The sequence below is a fragment of the Stegodyphus dumicola genome, chromosome 8 (assembly GCF_044657685.1).
Source record: "Stegodyphus dumicola isolate Sdum_Otavi_A_Nest chromosome 8, ASM4465768v1".
Classification (NCBI taxonomy): Eukaryota; Metazoa; Arthropoda; class Arachnida; order Araneae; family Eresidae; genus Stegodyphus; species Stegodyphus dumicola.
The window spans coordinates 130835010-130848829 of record NC_140775.1 but is presented as its reverse complement, the minus strand read 5'-3'; the positions used below and the strand labels follow the sequence as shown (position 1 = coordinate 130848829).

At 36.4% G+C, this 13820-nt stretch overlaps 1 protein-coding gene across 1 annotated transcript; it reads left to right on the top strand.

Annotated features, from left to right (window-relative positions):
• Positions 1 to 9248: 9248 nt before the first annotated feature.
• LOC118185955 (zinc finger BED domain-containing protein 5-like) lies at positions 9249 to 11120 on the top strand. Its single transcript, XM_035355928.2, has 2 exons — positions 9249 to 10668; positions 10732 to 11120. Exons 1-2 carry the CDS (start codon positions 9249 to 9251, stop codon positions 11118 to 11120), a joined length of 1809 nt encoding a protein of 602 aa, XP_035211819.2.
• Positions 11121 to 13820: the final 2700 nt, after the last annotated feature.

Below are 13820 nucleotides of genomic sequence, written 5' to 3'. Positions count from 1 at the left end.
AATTCTTTTCTTAACTTTGAATCAGATTGATTTAAATATTAAAAATGCATTTAATTCATGAGCTATCTAAGTAAAAATATACAGTATTTCATAGAATGACGTTATACATTTTTTATTATTTATTTCATATTTTGTAAAATTTTAATGAATTTTAGATTAACAAACTCAACGATATGAAAGTGAACAGTGGCAGCACTGTACGGAATAAAACCTTTTTATCTCCAACGCGCGAGACGGTCTATCGGAAATTTTAAATTTATTCTATTTTTAAATATTGTATGATTTTTGGTGTTGAAATGAATTTTACGTAGCGTAAGTGCGCAGAACATGATATTTAATAAATAAAGTTAACACACAAAACGTTAATAATAAAAAGACAAAAAGAAACTTTGTTAACCATCTTATTAAGAAAACTGAACACTGATATGATGAACTAAGGAAAAACTGGAAAAAAAAAACATAAATGTATGCCAACACTTAATACTACATGAGGAATTATAAACATATATGCTGCTATTTGCTTTTAAAATTTCATTGATTTGCTGTTGAATTATATATAGACACAAATTCTATATAGCGTAACTACGAAAAAACCGTGCTTTATAATAAAGCTAAAAAGACAAAAAAGCGTGTATTAGAAGGAATGAGTGCCAGTGCAGACTGGTAGACTGCGAACTAAGTGAGAGTGGAAAAAACCTTAACAAACCTTTTTGGGGCAACTCTTAAAATTTGGAACCTTTCAGTCTTTTTACTTTCTCTCTAAAATGTGGTTTACTTCGAGTGATGCAATAGCCACACTGCACGTTATTTCAACATGGCCTTCTTAAAAACATTTTGTTGAACCCTTCAATTAATCTTTAATTTTAGTTTTTCTATTTTGTCTATAATCTGTTTGATGGTTGTTACATCAAGTTAAAGAGTGTCTCTCCAGATTAATCTTTTAGTAATGGAGATTGCAAAGATTTAAATTAAATGCTGAATCATTTCGACTCAAACTTACCACTAACCAGAGACAGCCTAGGACCTTATGGAAAGACTTTATTTATGGTGTAAGGATTGTGTTAATTAATTTTATTAACAGTTAAATTTTGAGTTAAACTTCTTTCTTGTCAAATTCTTAACTTCAACTTACCACTTCCGGCCAGAACGTAATTTTAGATTCACGTCTGAATACATAATGAGGAGGAGCGGTATTTAAACCTCGAAGTTCTTCGGTCTAAGCGAAAGAGTTACCAGGTATTCTGTCTGCACGCGTCCGCATTTTTAGGCTACTCTCTCGTAAGCTATTATTACGCTCGGCCGTAATTAGGCCCTTGATAGCTTCGCAGTCAATTAGCGTTAAAGGGACAACTCAGTTAGAATCTTGATAGCTTCCGCTATATCTTTTTTTTTTTTTTTTTTTTTTTTTTTTTTTTAGTTTAGATTAGTTTTAGTTTACTTCTTAGTCTCTTAAGTTCAAGCCCAAGTGTCGGCTTTTACTGCACACTCCAAGACGGAGTTCTGTTAAGTCTTATCTGAATAATAAAGGGTTATTTACCCTTCCATCTTGTTATTTCTTGTCACACAAACTCAATCGATTATTCGCTTATCAGTTCTTAAGGGTCTTCACTTTCTACAGTAACTTATAATTACAATGTGAGAAATCCCACAACGGTTTAAGCAATTATCTAGAAGAGTGGCTACATAGCCTCTATGCTACAGACTTTGAGTCACTCAAAGATTTGGTACTTAAGGATCAACTTAAATGAAGAGCCGCTAATGATGTTATGGACCATTTTGCTGACACTTGGGAAAAAATAAAGAGTTCATCTGGATTAGTACAGAAATTGGATGATCATGAAGCTGTACGAACTATAAAAATCAACCTCGTGTAAAGCGGAATTATTCTTTCAAAGAAACTAATCCATCCAAAACTAAAGTAGAAAATCGGACAAGTGATGTATAGGCAACTAGTAAAATCCTTTCAAATCCCCCATGGTGAGCAGGAACGAGGGAAAACGACCTCCTTTAACATGCTATGGGTAAGGAAAGACTGGTTTTATCAAATGTTCAGACTGGAACGCACCAAAAACTTCAAATTCATTTGACACTGTACAAATTCGATCTTCACATTTACCTTTCACACGGATGGCTGTATTCTGAATTAGTATTCGAGGTGTTTCCGGTACACCCTTCAACGACAGTGGTTCTAGTCCCTCAATCACAAGTGAATCACTCTATCATATTCTGCAGCAACGATGTGCAGTATTTGAAAAGACGACACTACAGGTGTCTTTCACTGATGGTTTAGTATCAGAAAAAGAAATATTTCGCACTGAAGAAAGTATTCTTCTTTGAAGGCAGAAAGTTCAAAGTTCCGGTCCTTGTTTTGCCTCATGCCAAAAATAACTCCAGTCTGCTAGGAATTGGCTTTCTTTAAGAAGCTAAAATTATGTTAAATCTTGCTGAAAATAAGTGGAACCTCAAAGAAAATATAACTTTGTGAAATCCCATCAACTCAAAGGACTGAAAGAAACCCCAATTGTTATAAACAAATACCAGCTACGAGAAAAAGAAGGACAGCAGTTAACTACACCCCCAACGTCTTGAAACTGATGCATTGCTTAACGAATATCAGAATAATAACTAATAACTAACTCTTGAATATCAAACTGTCTTCAATGCAGGAGGAGAAGCTTCTACATTCATTGAACATCATATGGAACACAGAAAAACAGGCCTCCTGTTTCAGTTCCTCTATATAGGATGATCCCAAGTATGAAAAAACTGTTGAAAAAAGGAACTTTATTCTCTTCCAAAACAATTTATCATAGAAGAGTGTGAAAGCACCTAGGCCTCTCCTGTGGTTTTGATTACCAAGCTACATGGAAAGATATGGCTATGCATTGATTATCGCAACCTGAATGCTCAGACCGTCCCACACACTTATCCTTTGCCGATTTATGTATAGACGATTTATTACATGAAGCTAAGCCCGCACTTGGTACGCCAACTATTGATTTGAGATCGTGATGGTGATCATCAGGTGTAAGTAGCTGAAGAAGTTCAAAATAAGACTGCTTTAATTTGCCCCTTTGATACATATAAATTTACCCAAATGTCCTTCGGATTGAGCAATGCTCCGGGCACCTTCTCTAGACTAATAGATAAGTTCTGTTCCGTACTGAATAATGTATCATTTGCGTTATCATATTTGAATGATATCATCGTGCTGTCCCCTGCCTTTCTAAAACATATTTCTGACTTAGGACAAGTTTTCAAACTTCTATCGTGATTCGACCTCAATGCTAACCGAGAGAAGTGTCACTTCTGTTGTGAAAAAGCGAAATATTTAGTCCATTACGTTGCCAAGGACGGCATATATGCTTATCCACAGAAGACAGCTGCCACTGCAGGCATGATTCTCCAAAAATTGTCAAGCAAGTACAATCTTATATACATGCTCCTGGTATCGTAGGTATATTCTAAATGTCTCTCAAATAACCAAAATTCTGATTGATCTAATAAAGAAGAAAGCAATGTGGAAGTGGGAAGTACAACAAGAAAATTCTTTCTAAGAGCAGAAATCAAAATTAATTAGCTCGCGAATTCCTAAGCAAGTTTACTTAACGAAGCCTTTTGTCATTCGGACAAATGTTAGCAATGGTGCCATTGGAGCAGTGTTGCTCTACGGAGAGAAAAATGAAATACACCCTACAGAATATGCCAGCCGCTTGCTCTTCCCTCCCCTCAAAAAGAAAATACTCCATCATTGAAAAAGAAGCAACAGCTTTGAACTCCATACATGTTACAGTACGACATTGGTCGGATCCGACCTCAATTTAGATACAGAGCGCTTCGGGGGGGACGGGTCCGATGGTCACTTACCCCTCTTCTCCTACTACCAACCTCTCAAGAGGACTTTCGGCTCGCCGCATATTTAGAATGCCCCGAAGCCGTACAGACACACATTTACAAACATCTATTCCTTCCCCGGGATTCAAACCTGAGCCCTTCGGTGTGGTAGTCAGAGTCGCTAGCCACTATCCCAGTTGGGTGGAAAATACATGCTTGGACGGTTGAGCTTTATTGCTAATCAATTATCTTGTCCTGTTTGTAAACACTTAAAGACAGATTCTTGTCAAGTCTGTGCTGCCTCCCTACGCCTCTATATCTCTACTACTAGTCTTGCAGAATTTACGCTAATCACAGATGGAAGATCCTCGAAAGATCATTGTAACTTTTGAGAGTCCAGAAAAATAGTAGACTGTGCAACTTGGACAGGAAGAGGTTACTTTATGAACAGAAGAATGTTTTATCGATATTCTCCCGATTCGGAAGACTAAGAAGTATAACTAGTTATAACTCAAAAAAAGAAAAGCGGAAGTCTTGAAAGAATATAATAATTTGCTCATGGCAAGTCACTGTAGAACTGAAGCAACATTTTATAGAATAGCGAAAAGATACTTCTGGGTTGGAATGAGAAAAGATATAGCGAACTATTTCAAAAGCTGCTTCGAATGATATCGCTATAGAGCTTCTAATTAAAAGCCATCTGGGTTACTTGAAACTCCTGTCTATGCTCAGCGCTTTGAGACCCTGTCAGTTGACCTTTTTTGGTCCTCTTCCTGATACACCCTCTGATGAAAAATGGATTTTTTATTGGACAAGACTGTGCCACGAAATGGACAGAACTATTCGCTTTGACGGAAGCAAAGGCCAGAGAATGTGCCACAACTCTTTTGGAAGAAGTCCCCCTTCGATTTGGGTTACCCAGAAAAATACTGAGCGATAATGGTGCTCAATTTGCGAGTCCTGTTATGCAAAAACTAGGCTATATCTTGAACATTGGCCGCCCAGCCAGTATAGTGGTTAACGCAACTGACTGCCGTGCCAAAGGGCTCGGGTTCAAATCCCGGAGAAGGCATGGATATTTGTAAATGTATAGTGTTGGTGCGGCATGGCGGCACTCTAAATATGCGGCGAGGCGAAAGTTCTCTCGTGTAGTTTGGTGGAAGGGGAAAGGGGTGGGGCACCATCGGACCCGTCGCCCCGGAGGGCTTTCCATCAAAATTGGGGGACGGAACTGAGCTAAATCACCCTGTTCCCTGAATGGTGCTTAAGGCTGTTGCCAACGGCAGGCGTAATCTAGCGCGCCTTGCCATGAGGAATTTCGTAAGTTTGAGCTGACTAAGTCAGACAAGTGAGCATTATCAACAGCATATCATGAACATTGATATAAGTCTTGTTCTTGTCTATCACCCACTATCTAAACCAGTTGAAATGAAGAACAGAGATCTGAATCTCGTTTAGAAACACTTGTTGGTAATGACATCAAGCATGGAAGGATAAACTGTCATTAAAAAGGTTTGCTTTAAACACAGTCAATTGTAACTCAACTGGACAATCTGTCGCCTTTCTCCAATATGCAAGAGAATTACGAAACTTAGATGATGTAAAACATGGTATACAAGCTGTAATTAAGAATGCCAAATTTCGTTTAAGAAATGACTCCATATTTGAAACGCTTTGCGAGACCTGTACAACAAGTACGAGAACAAGTCAAGTTACAACAAGACAAACACAAGAGATTTGTTGATAAAAAACGACAAGAAACTCTGAAATTTACTCTTGAAGATGAAGCCTAGATTAGTCTCCAACATGCGAACAAAGTTCCACTGAAGAAAACTCGTAAATTCGTACCTAAGCGAGACGGTCCGTATGAGATAAGCGACTACAGATCTTCAATGACTTTTTATACTGCCGATCCCAATAAACTAGACAAAATTTTCTTTAAATATGTTTCAACCTTGAAACCTTATCAAGAGCGACATAATTTTCAGACTTCAGGTCGTGTAACTCCAGTAGCTCCTTTGAAGAAAAGGGACTCCCAAAACGTATAATATTCACCGAATTTGCATCCATTTCAAAAAGATGCTCTTCAATCTAAAGCTACTACTCTTCAAACTCGACCTCTTCCATCCTGTTCTCCACCTACTGCACAAAATAAACAAATATCAGTTCCTGACTTCTTGACGAGACATCTGCTAAGTCAGAGGGGAAGGATAGGTTTTCCAATATTATGTCTCTGTGACTCGAACGTTAATTCTAAATGTTAGGTGTTCCGTTTTAGTACAAGTTCTGAGTTGGTGCATATTTTCTTTGTAACTGTTCCTGTGATCTGTTAATAAATATTTTTAGAGTTAGCCGGAGTTTGTATTTATAGAAAAACAGTTACAATAAGACTTTTGTATATATATAGATACTCATATAAATATATGTAAGATAAAAAATATGAAAGTAAACTTCTAATATTAATTGGTTGTAACCTGTTTTATATTTTATTGAATTTATGGAGCTCATCTCTCTATCTTAAAAATAGCGCTATAAGTCTAAACTGCGTCATTCAAATTAATCATGCGATCCTATGTAACGCTTAATGCTGATACATCTTGACCAATCACCAACTTGTAAACCAAAATTTTTTTAACTCGAAACTGAAACTTTTGACTCCCTCCCTTCTTCCTCTAGACTGATGTGTCACTTTTTGCTTCAAATTCTGTGCTGCGTCGTGGATGCTTCGCTATGCACGCTTCTATCGCCATAGTATCAAAAATGTAAATTTTTTGGAAATAGGCACGAGTGGAGTGCCAAGTGAATTGTGAGCACAAATATGAATTTAAATAAAAAAAAGGAAATTAATCCGGCTCGACTTGCTTTTCTTTAATAGGGATCAAATATCTACGGTAAACAACATTGCCAAGCTTCTACATCTCAATGTTCTTACATCAGTGTTTCCCAAATCGCGCTTATTAATGCAAAAGGAGAACACAAATAGGTAATTTTAATTTGAAACACAGAAAGAAATTTCATACACTTTATAACACCAGACAGGCTATGTCTCGAAACTCACTTTTGTACCCCAATCACTTTTCAAATTGCAGCCACCAAATGTCATCGTGATGTATTATTTAAAAAAAAGTTTAGTGATGAAGAATATATATGTACGCATGTATGTTCCTGGTAATGGGGGAAAACGACAACACTTACAGCCACCAAACATGACACTTCGAAGCCCGAATTTTGAAATTTGTTTTTCATTTATTTCATATTCCATACAAATTTAAAGGATTTTTATTTAACAAACTCATAGACTACAAAGCGAGAAGTGGTAACACATTTCGAAATAAAACATTTTTATCCGTAGCGCCCCGGACTGTTGCCATTCGGCAAAATGTAAGATATTTATCTTTCAATTTTAATCCACAAACTCGGCTATTTAAAAGCAACTTGTGGTCATCGCTTCAAACAGAATACTTTCTATCTCCACACACCAGCTTGTTACCATTCAGTGAAATATTTAACTTTCAAATTCAATCTTTCTGCAACTGAGGAGCAAATGAAGAGATTGAAAAGCAATAAACGCAGATTTTTAAAACATATTTTCTACTTTTTAATATCATTGATTTACATAAACATGCATTTAAATTATGAGATGTCTAATTAGAAATATTAAATATTATGAAATAATAATAGCTAGATTAATTAAAATCAATTTATACTTTGGTACTTTTCTGTTATTCTGATTGCATTCAGAAATATATGTATGTATGCATGTATGTACGTATGTGGGCATGCATGCATGTATGTAATGTACGTATGTATGTACGTGCATATATGTATGAATGCATATACACATATATATTCATCCCTAATACTTTATCCAGATTCTAGTCATATAAAAATTATGTCATTTTTCTCTTGAATTTCATGTGGCGTAAATGTGAAGAAAGCGACGCTTAATAAAAGTAAAAAGAAAAAAATAATAATGTTAGATTTTGTTAGCAGGAGTGAGTACGAAGAGCAGACTGGTAGATTGGCAGTGCTCAATGAGAGTATTAAAAAAAATAAATTAAAAAAAAAAAAAAATAACAAATCCTCAGGTGCAAAGTTAAAATCTAAATCCTTTCAGATTTTCTTTCTTCCCCCTCCCCACAGGAGTAGTGTTGAGAAAAACTGACACAGAAGGCGAATGATCACTAAATGAATTGTCTACAATACTAAAGGAGTTACGATCGTTTGTTTCTATGAGTTGTGACTAAATGGATTTCGTGTTAAACAACTCCTGTCGATTTTGATCAACCAAAAATCGTTTCGCTATCGACGTGTTGATTGCGATCCACTTGATAACCATTTAAAGGACCGAGCAACTTCTGACATGATTTAAAGAACCGAGCAACGACTGGGAGAGCACAAGCCGAAGTGGATTACAGTAGAGATATTTGCTAGGTTGTAAAAACCGAAAAAAGTAACAAATTATTTTCGTTCTTTTATAAAGGTTTCTAGGAAAATTCAGCAATAAGCAAAACTGGCTTCAAAACGTTGTCAAAAAATATGCCATTCAGTCTTCTTTTTATTCAATGAAAAGAAATGACTAATGTAGCGATTTCAAGAGGGCTTGTACAAAAATTTAGATAGCTAAAATTTTTGAAATTTTGCATAAATGAGAGTTTCTAGCGTAAGATTATAACTTCATGTTACTTCAACATAAAATACATATTTTAGAAATTTATCGTAGATTTTTTTTTAAAGAACACCCTTAACGTTATTCAAATGATTCAAATCGCGTAACACTGTGATGTGTCAGCGAACTGATAGTGTTCTGTTTAAACCAGGAGCAAAATGATATTCTTATAGCAGGCTCGACTAGAGTGCAGAACGTTGTGAAATTAGAACTGGCAGTTAATTTTTTGTTCACTCCAGCTGCTTTTGCTTTTGTTAGAGAAATAATTCATTATGATGCATACATCAAATATACCTAAGAAAATTTCCATCTAATAGCAATGTTTGTTAATTATTCTCTTCAAATAGACTTTTATGAAAGCAATCCGTTAAAAGCAGTTTGACATCATGCCTTCTGCAGCTGTATACCGAGTTCATAAAATTCTATACATGACTTATATTATATATTCTTTACATCAGCGGTTCCCAACCGCTGTTCCGCGGCACACCAGTGTGCCGTCTAAAGCACCGTGGTGTGCCGCCGGGTCTGGGTGTCACGGTGCTGTTCGCCCGCTATAACTCCTCCCGTCACTCCCCCCGCCAGTGTCATAGGTGGTCACGGCGCTGTGCAGTGCTATAACTCCTCCCCCTGCCAATCTTGACAAGTGTCCGCCGTGTCCCCGCCCCCATGAGACGCAGGCAGACGCCTCACACAGTGTCAGAGAGACAACGGCTGCTGTGAGGAGAGAGACACTGATACTGCAGTGATGGACAAGTTTTTGAAAAGGAAAGAACTGGACTCTGAACAAAATCTGGAGCCAGATGAGAGCCCGAGTATGAGTAGGGGTCAAAAGAAAGCAAAGATGGTTAAATTCTCTGGCGCAAGGCAATATAGCGAAAGCTATATTTCAGTTGGATTTACTTTCACTGGAGATGAACACAAACCAACTCCACTGTGCGTGGTGTGTGGTGAAAAGCTAGCTAACAGTGCTATGGTCCCAAGCAAACTTAAACGCCATCTCCAAACGAAACACCCTTTGCTTCAAAACAAGAATGTGGACTATTTTGTTCGCTTGCGTGACAACATGGAGAAACAGGCAACTTTTATGAGAAAAACAACAAAGGTAAATGAAAGAGCTCTTAAAGCTAGCTATCAAGTTGCTGAACTTATAGCCAAGACAAAAAAGTCGCACACTGTGGCAGAGACATTAATACTTCCTGCCTGCAAAGCTATTGTAGAGGAGATGCTCGGACCTGAAGCAGCAAAGGAAATAGCCAAAGTCCCTCTCTCAAACAACACAATTTCCAGACGTATTAATGACATGTCTGCAGACATCGAAAGTGTGGTTTTGGAAAAGATCCGTATCAGTGAGAAATTTGCATTGCAACTTGACGAGTCTACTGATATCAGTGGACATGCTCAACTCTTAGCTAATGTGCGTTTTGTTGATGGTGATGCAATTAGAGAAAACTTCTTTTTTTGCAAGGTATTGCCAGAAAAAACAACAGGAGAAGAAATTTTTCGGGTCACATCAGAATACCTTGAACAAGGAGGACTTAAGTGGGAAAACTGCACAAGTGTCTGCACCGATGGAGCTGCAGCCATGGTCGGGCGCACCAAAGGCTTTGTAAGCAGAGTGAAGGAAAGAAATCCAGATGTGATTATTACGCATTGTTTTTTACACCGCGAGGCCCTCGTAGCCAAGACTTTACCATCAGCCTTAGTTCATGTGTTGGATGATGTTGTGCGCATGGTAAACATTGTAAAGTCACGACCCATGAAAAGTCGCATATTTGCAGCTTTGTGTGAGGAGATGGGAGCAAAGCATAAAACCTTGCTGTTTCATACGGAGGTCCGGTGGTTGTCGCGTGGCAAGGTCTTGGTTCGTGTGTATGAGCTGCGGGAGGAACTTAAAGTGTTTCTGACAAATGAGGGGTCAGATTACGCAAAGCAGCTTGCAAGTGATGAGTGGTGTGCAAGGCTGGCATACCTGGCAGATATATTTCATCATCTGAATGAATTGAACACCCGAATGCAAGGCCGAAATGAAAACCTGCTTACAAGTACAGATAAAATAAATGGATTCCGTTCAAAGGTGCAACTCTGGCATCAACACGTGGAAAGTGGCAATCTTGAAATGTTCACACTCACCATGCAATGGCAAGGTGTTCACACTGCTGCACTGTGTGAGATAATAGTTAAGCATTTAAAAACTCTTGAGGAGAAGTTGTCATTTTATTTCTCTTCAGTCTCCACTGAATGCGTTGACTGGGTTAGGGACCCTTATAGCTCAGCATCAGTTGTTGGAAAGGAAATGACTTTGCAGGAGCAGGAGGAACTAATTGAACTGAGACAAAATCGTGGTTGCAAGCTAAGATTTGCTGATCTACCTTTGGACAGTTTTTGGTTGGATACTGCCAAGGAGTTCCCCCTTCTGGCAAACAAAGCTATTTTGACATTGCTCCCTTTTTCCACTACATATCTGTGTGAGATTAGCTTTTCAAGCATGATTGCTATGAAAACCAAATACAGAGAGAGACTGAGAACTGTTGACGAAGAGCTACGTGTGTGTCTTTCTTCGATTCCAGCCAGAATGTCAGCTTTGTGTTCAGCCAAACAGGCCCAGGTTTCGCACTGAAAGTATTTTATAATTTTTCACTATTCTGTTTACTTAATATTTCATAATAAAGTAATTATAAAATACTTTCTTTGTGCTTATTTGATTCCTATTAAAGAGAATTACTTTATTATAGTCAATATAGGCAGAGTTAATTTTTTAACATTTTCTAATGGTGGTGTGCCTCGTTTTTTTTCCCCGCGACAAGTGTGCCTTGGCCAAAAAAGGTTGGGAAATGCTGCTTTACATGACTTATATTTTCACAACCATAGGTCATAGACATATACTTCCAACTGCAACTACAAAACTGTTTTAAATTTTAAAAAAAATGCTTCTGTTTTCGCATTCTTAAAATTAAAAAATCAGTTTTATTAAAGTAGGGGAAATCGAAGATTTTATACGGTTCGTCAGTATCTGGTCCGTATACATTCGTCGACGTCGAATGTATAAACGGTATACATTCGTCGTTCGTCGGAATACATTTGGTACTTATTCTAAAAATAAAAATACAAAACATTTGATTCCCATACGGAATATTCCCTCCGCAATATTCAATTTTAAAATTTGAGGTAATGTTTCATGAAAATTCGGGGGTTGTACATAAATTGATGAGTGAAATATCTAAATCTGTATCAGTCTTTTAGAATCAAATTATGCCAAAAACGCCTTAACGCTTAAAATAACAGTAAAAGAAATTAATAGGCTATATTTGTTGCATGTTGTGAATAATAATTCTTAATAAGAACGCCAGATGAACACCAAAAAACTGCATCTTTATTAAAATACGTACCAGCTGATACAGCAAGAAAAACAGCTATAAAGAGTTCATGCAAAGGAACAGAGATAAGAAAAATTCTCCTTAATATCCAAAAAATATCACCAAAGTCCATCACAGAGCAAAGTATAAAGTAGTAATTATTCAGTGTGATGCTATCTAGCAAAACAGTCGCACAGTCTGAATTAATTAATTGAACTCATTAACGGCCACTCACAGCATCTTATCAATAAGGTTACTGGAGATATAAGCATTCTAGAAAGCTTTAAAAAAATCAGCTCTCGGGATTCGAGAATGCGTTTTCCAGCATTCTACCAACATGGGATCAAGTTAGCAAGAAATTGCCAGCTACCTCTAAATTTGGCGACAGATGTTGTCTTCAGGATTTTGTAGGAGAGTTTCTGCCCACATGTTTGGTTCTACTTCAGTATCTTTACAATTCAAACATCAAAACTGAGTCAAAATTTAAAAAAAAAAATCTTAAGTATAGTATAAACACATACAGGTAGAAGCAGTGGCCACAAATTCAAAACTATATGAAGCACGCAATAAATAATAATGATAAATTGTCTTATTCAAAATATAATAAATAAATAAGTGAATAAAATTAATATCAAGCATGATAAAAATACGTAAAACGAAATTATGAACACACGAAGCATATATTTATAAAAATTTACAACTCTCATAAGCAGAAATAGCATACCTCCAATGTAGTTTCGACTTCCAAAGTAGAGTAAAGGATAAGTCTAACGAGAGTTTGTAAAGATTATGGCAATGATTAGGATGTGCTGATTATCTGTTATATCACTGTGTTTACATACTTATTCCTTACATAGGCCAATACCAAAAATTTGAAAATCCAAATTTATTGTACTCTGGCTGATGTAAAATATTTGCAAGACGCGGGACACACCTTTTTTTTAAATACAGTTCTTCGCATGCAGTCAAAACATCTTGCAAAAAACTACTTCCAATCTTCATGCTGTATCCCATTTAAGCATATTTTTTCTGCAAACACAGCATAAAATAAACGCTGAATCATACTTTCGCTTTTCCTATGTATTCGTGGAAGTGAAAATCGCTTTCGGATTTCTTTCATTAGCCGATAAAAGTATTACTTCAGGTCTTTTGTAAAAACAGAATATCGTAGTATCATAAAGCGCATAATACCTGGATATAAAGCGTCTGAAAAAAAGAAAAAAAGGACTGTGGACTTTACTTATTCTATGTCGATATTAATCAAGTATTTTAAGCAACAAAGGTTCTCAAGGAAGAGAATTTTATGAGAAAAGTTCCAGCACCGAATGTAGCACAGTTTTGTAAATCCAAAATTTAATCTTTTGTATGGCTCCCATTAAAGTACATCCCTTTAAAGTCAAATTAATGGAACTTTTTTATGCGCTAATAAGTTAAATACAAAATGCCCCATACTTTTGCGCATAAAACTGAGAGAAATACTCGTAATTATTATCTTTTCGGTAACGCTCAAGTAGATTTGCGGTTACAGTGTTACCATTTCATCTTAGTTCTTCTTCACCTAAAATGACCATAATCATCAAAATATACTATATTTATTTTCTAGATACTTTTTAAAGTTTAGGAAAAATATTGATTTCTGTTGAAAATATAATTGCAAAATGATTCAAGTCAGTTTTATAATAACTTCACAAATGTTCATCTTAAAGGCTTAAATTTCTTATATTTAACTTCTGAAATACTATAATGAATATTTTCCTGAAAGTAATTTTTGTTATAGGAAGAACGGCATATAAAATAATTTATATTTTGTACTTATGGAATTAACTAACAACTTCATAATTAGTTACATGCGCAAAGACGGTATAGTGGTTAGAGGAGCCTGACTGCGATATCAAAGGGCACGGGTTCGAATCCCGGAGAAAGCGCATGGATGTAAAATTGTTTGTCCCTTCATAGGAGGTAAC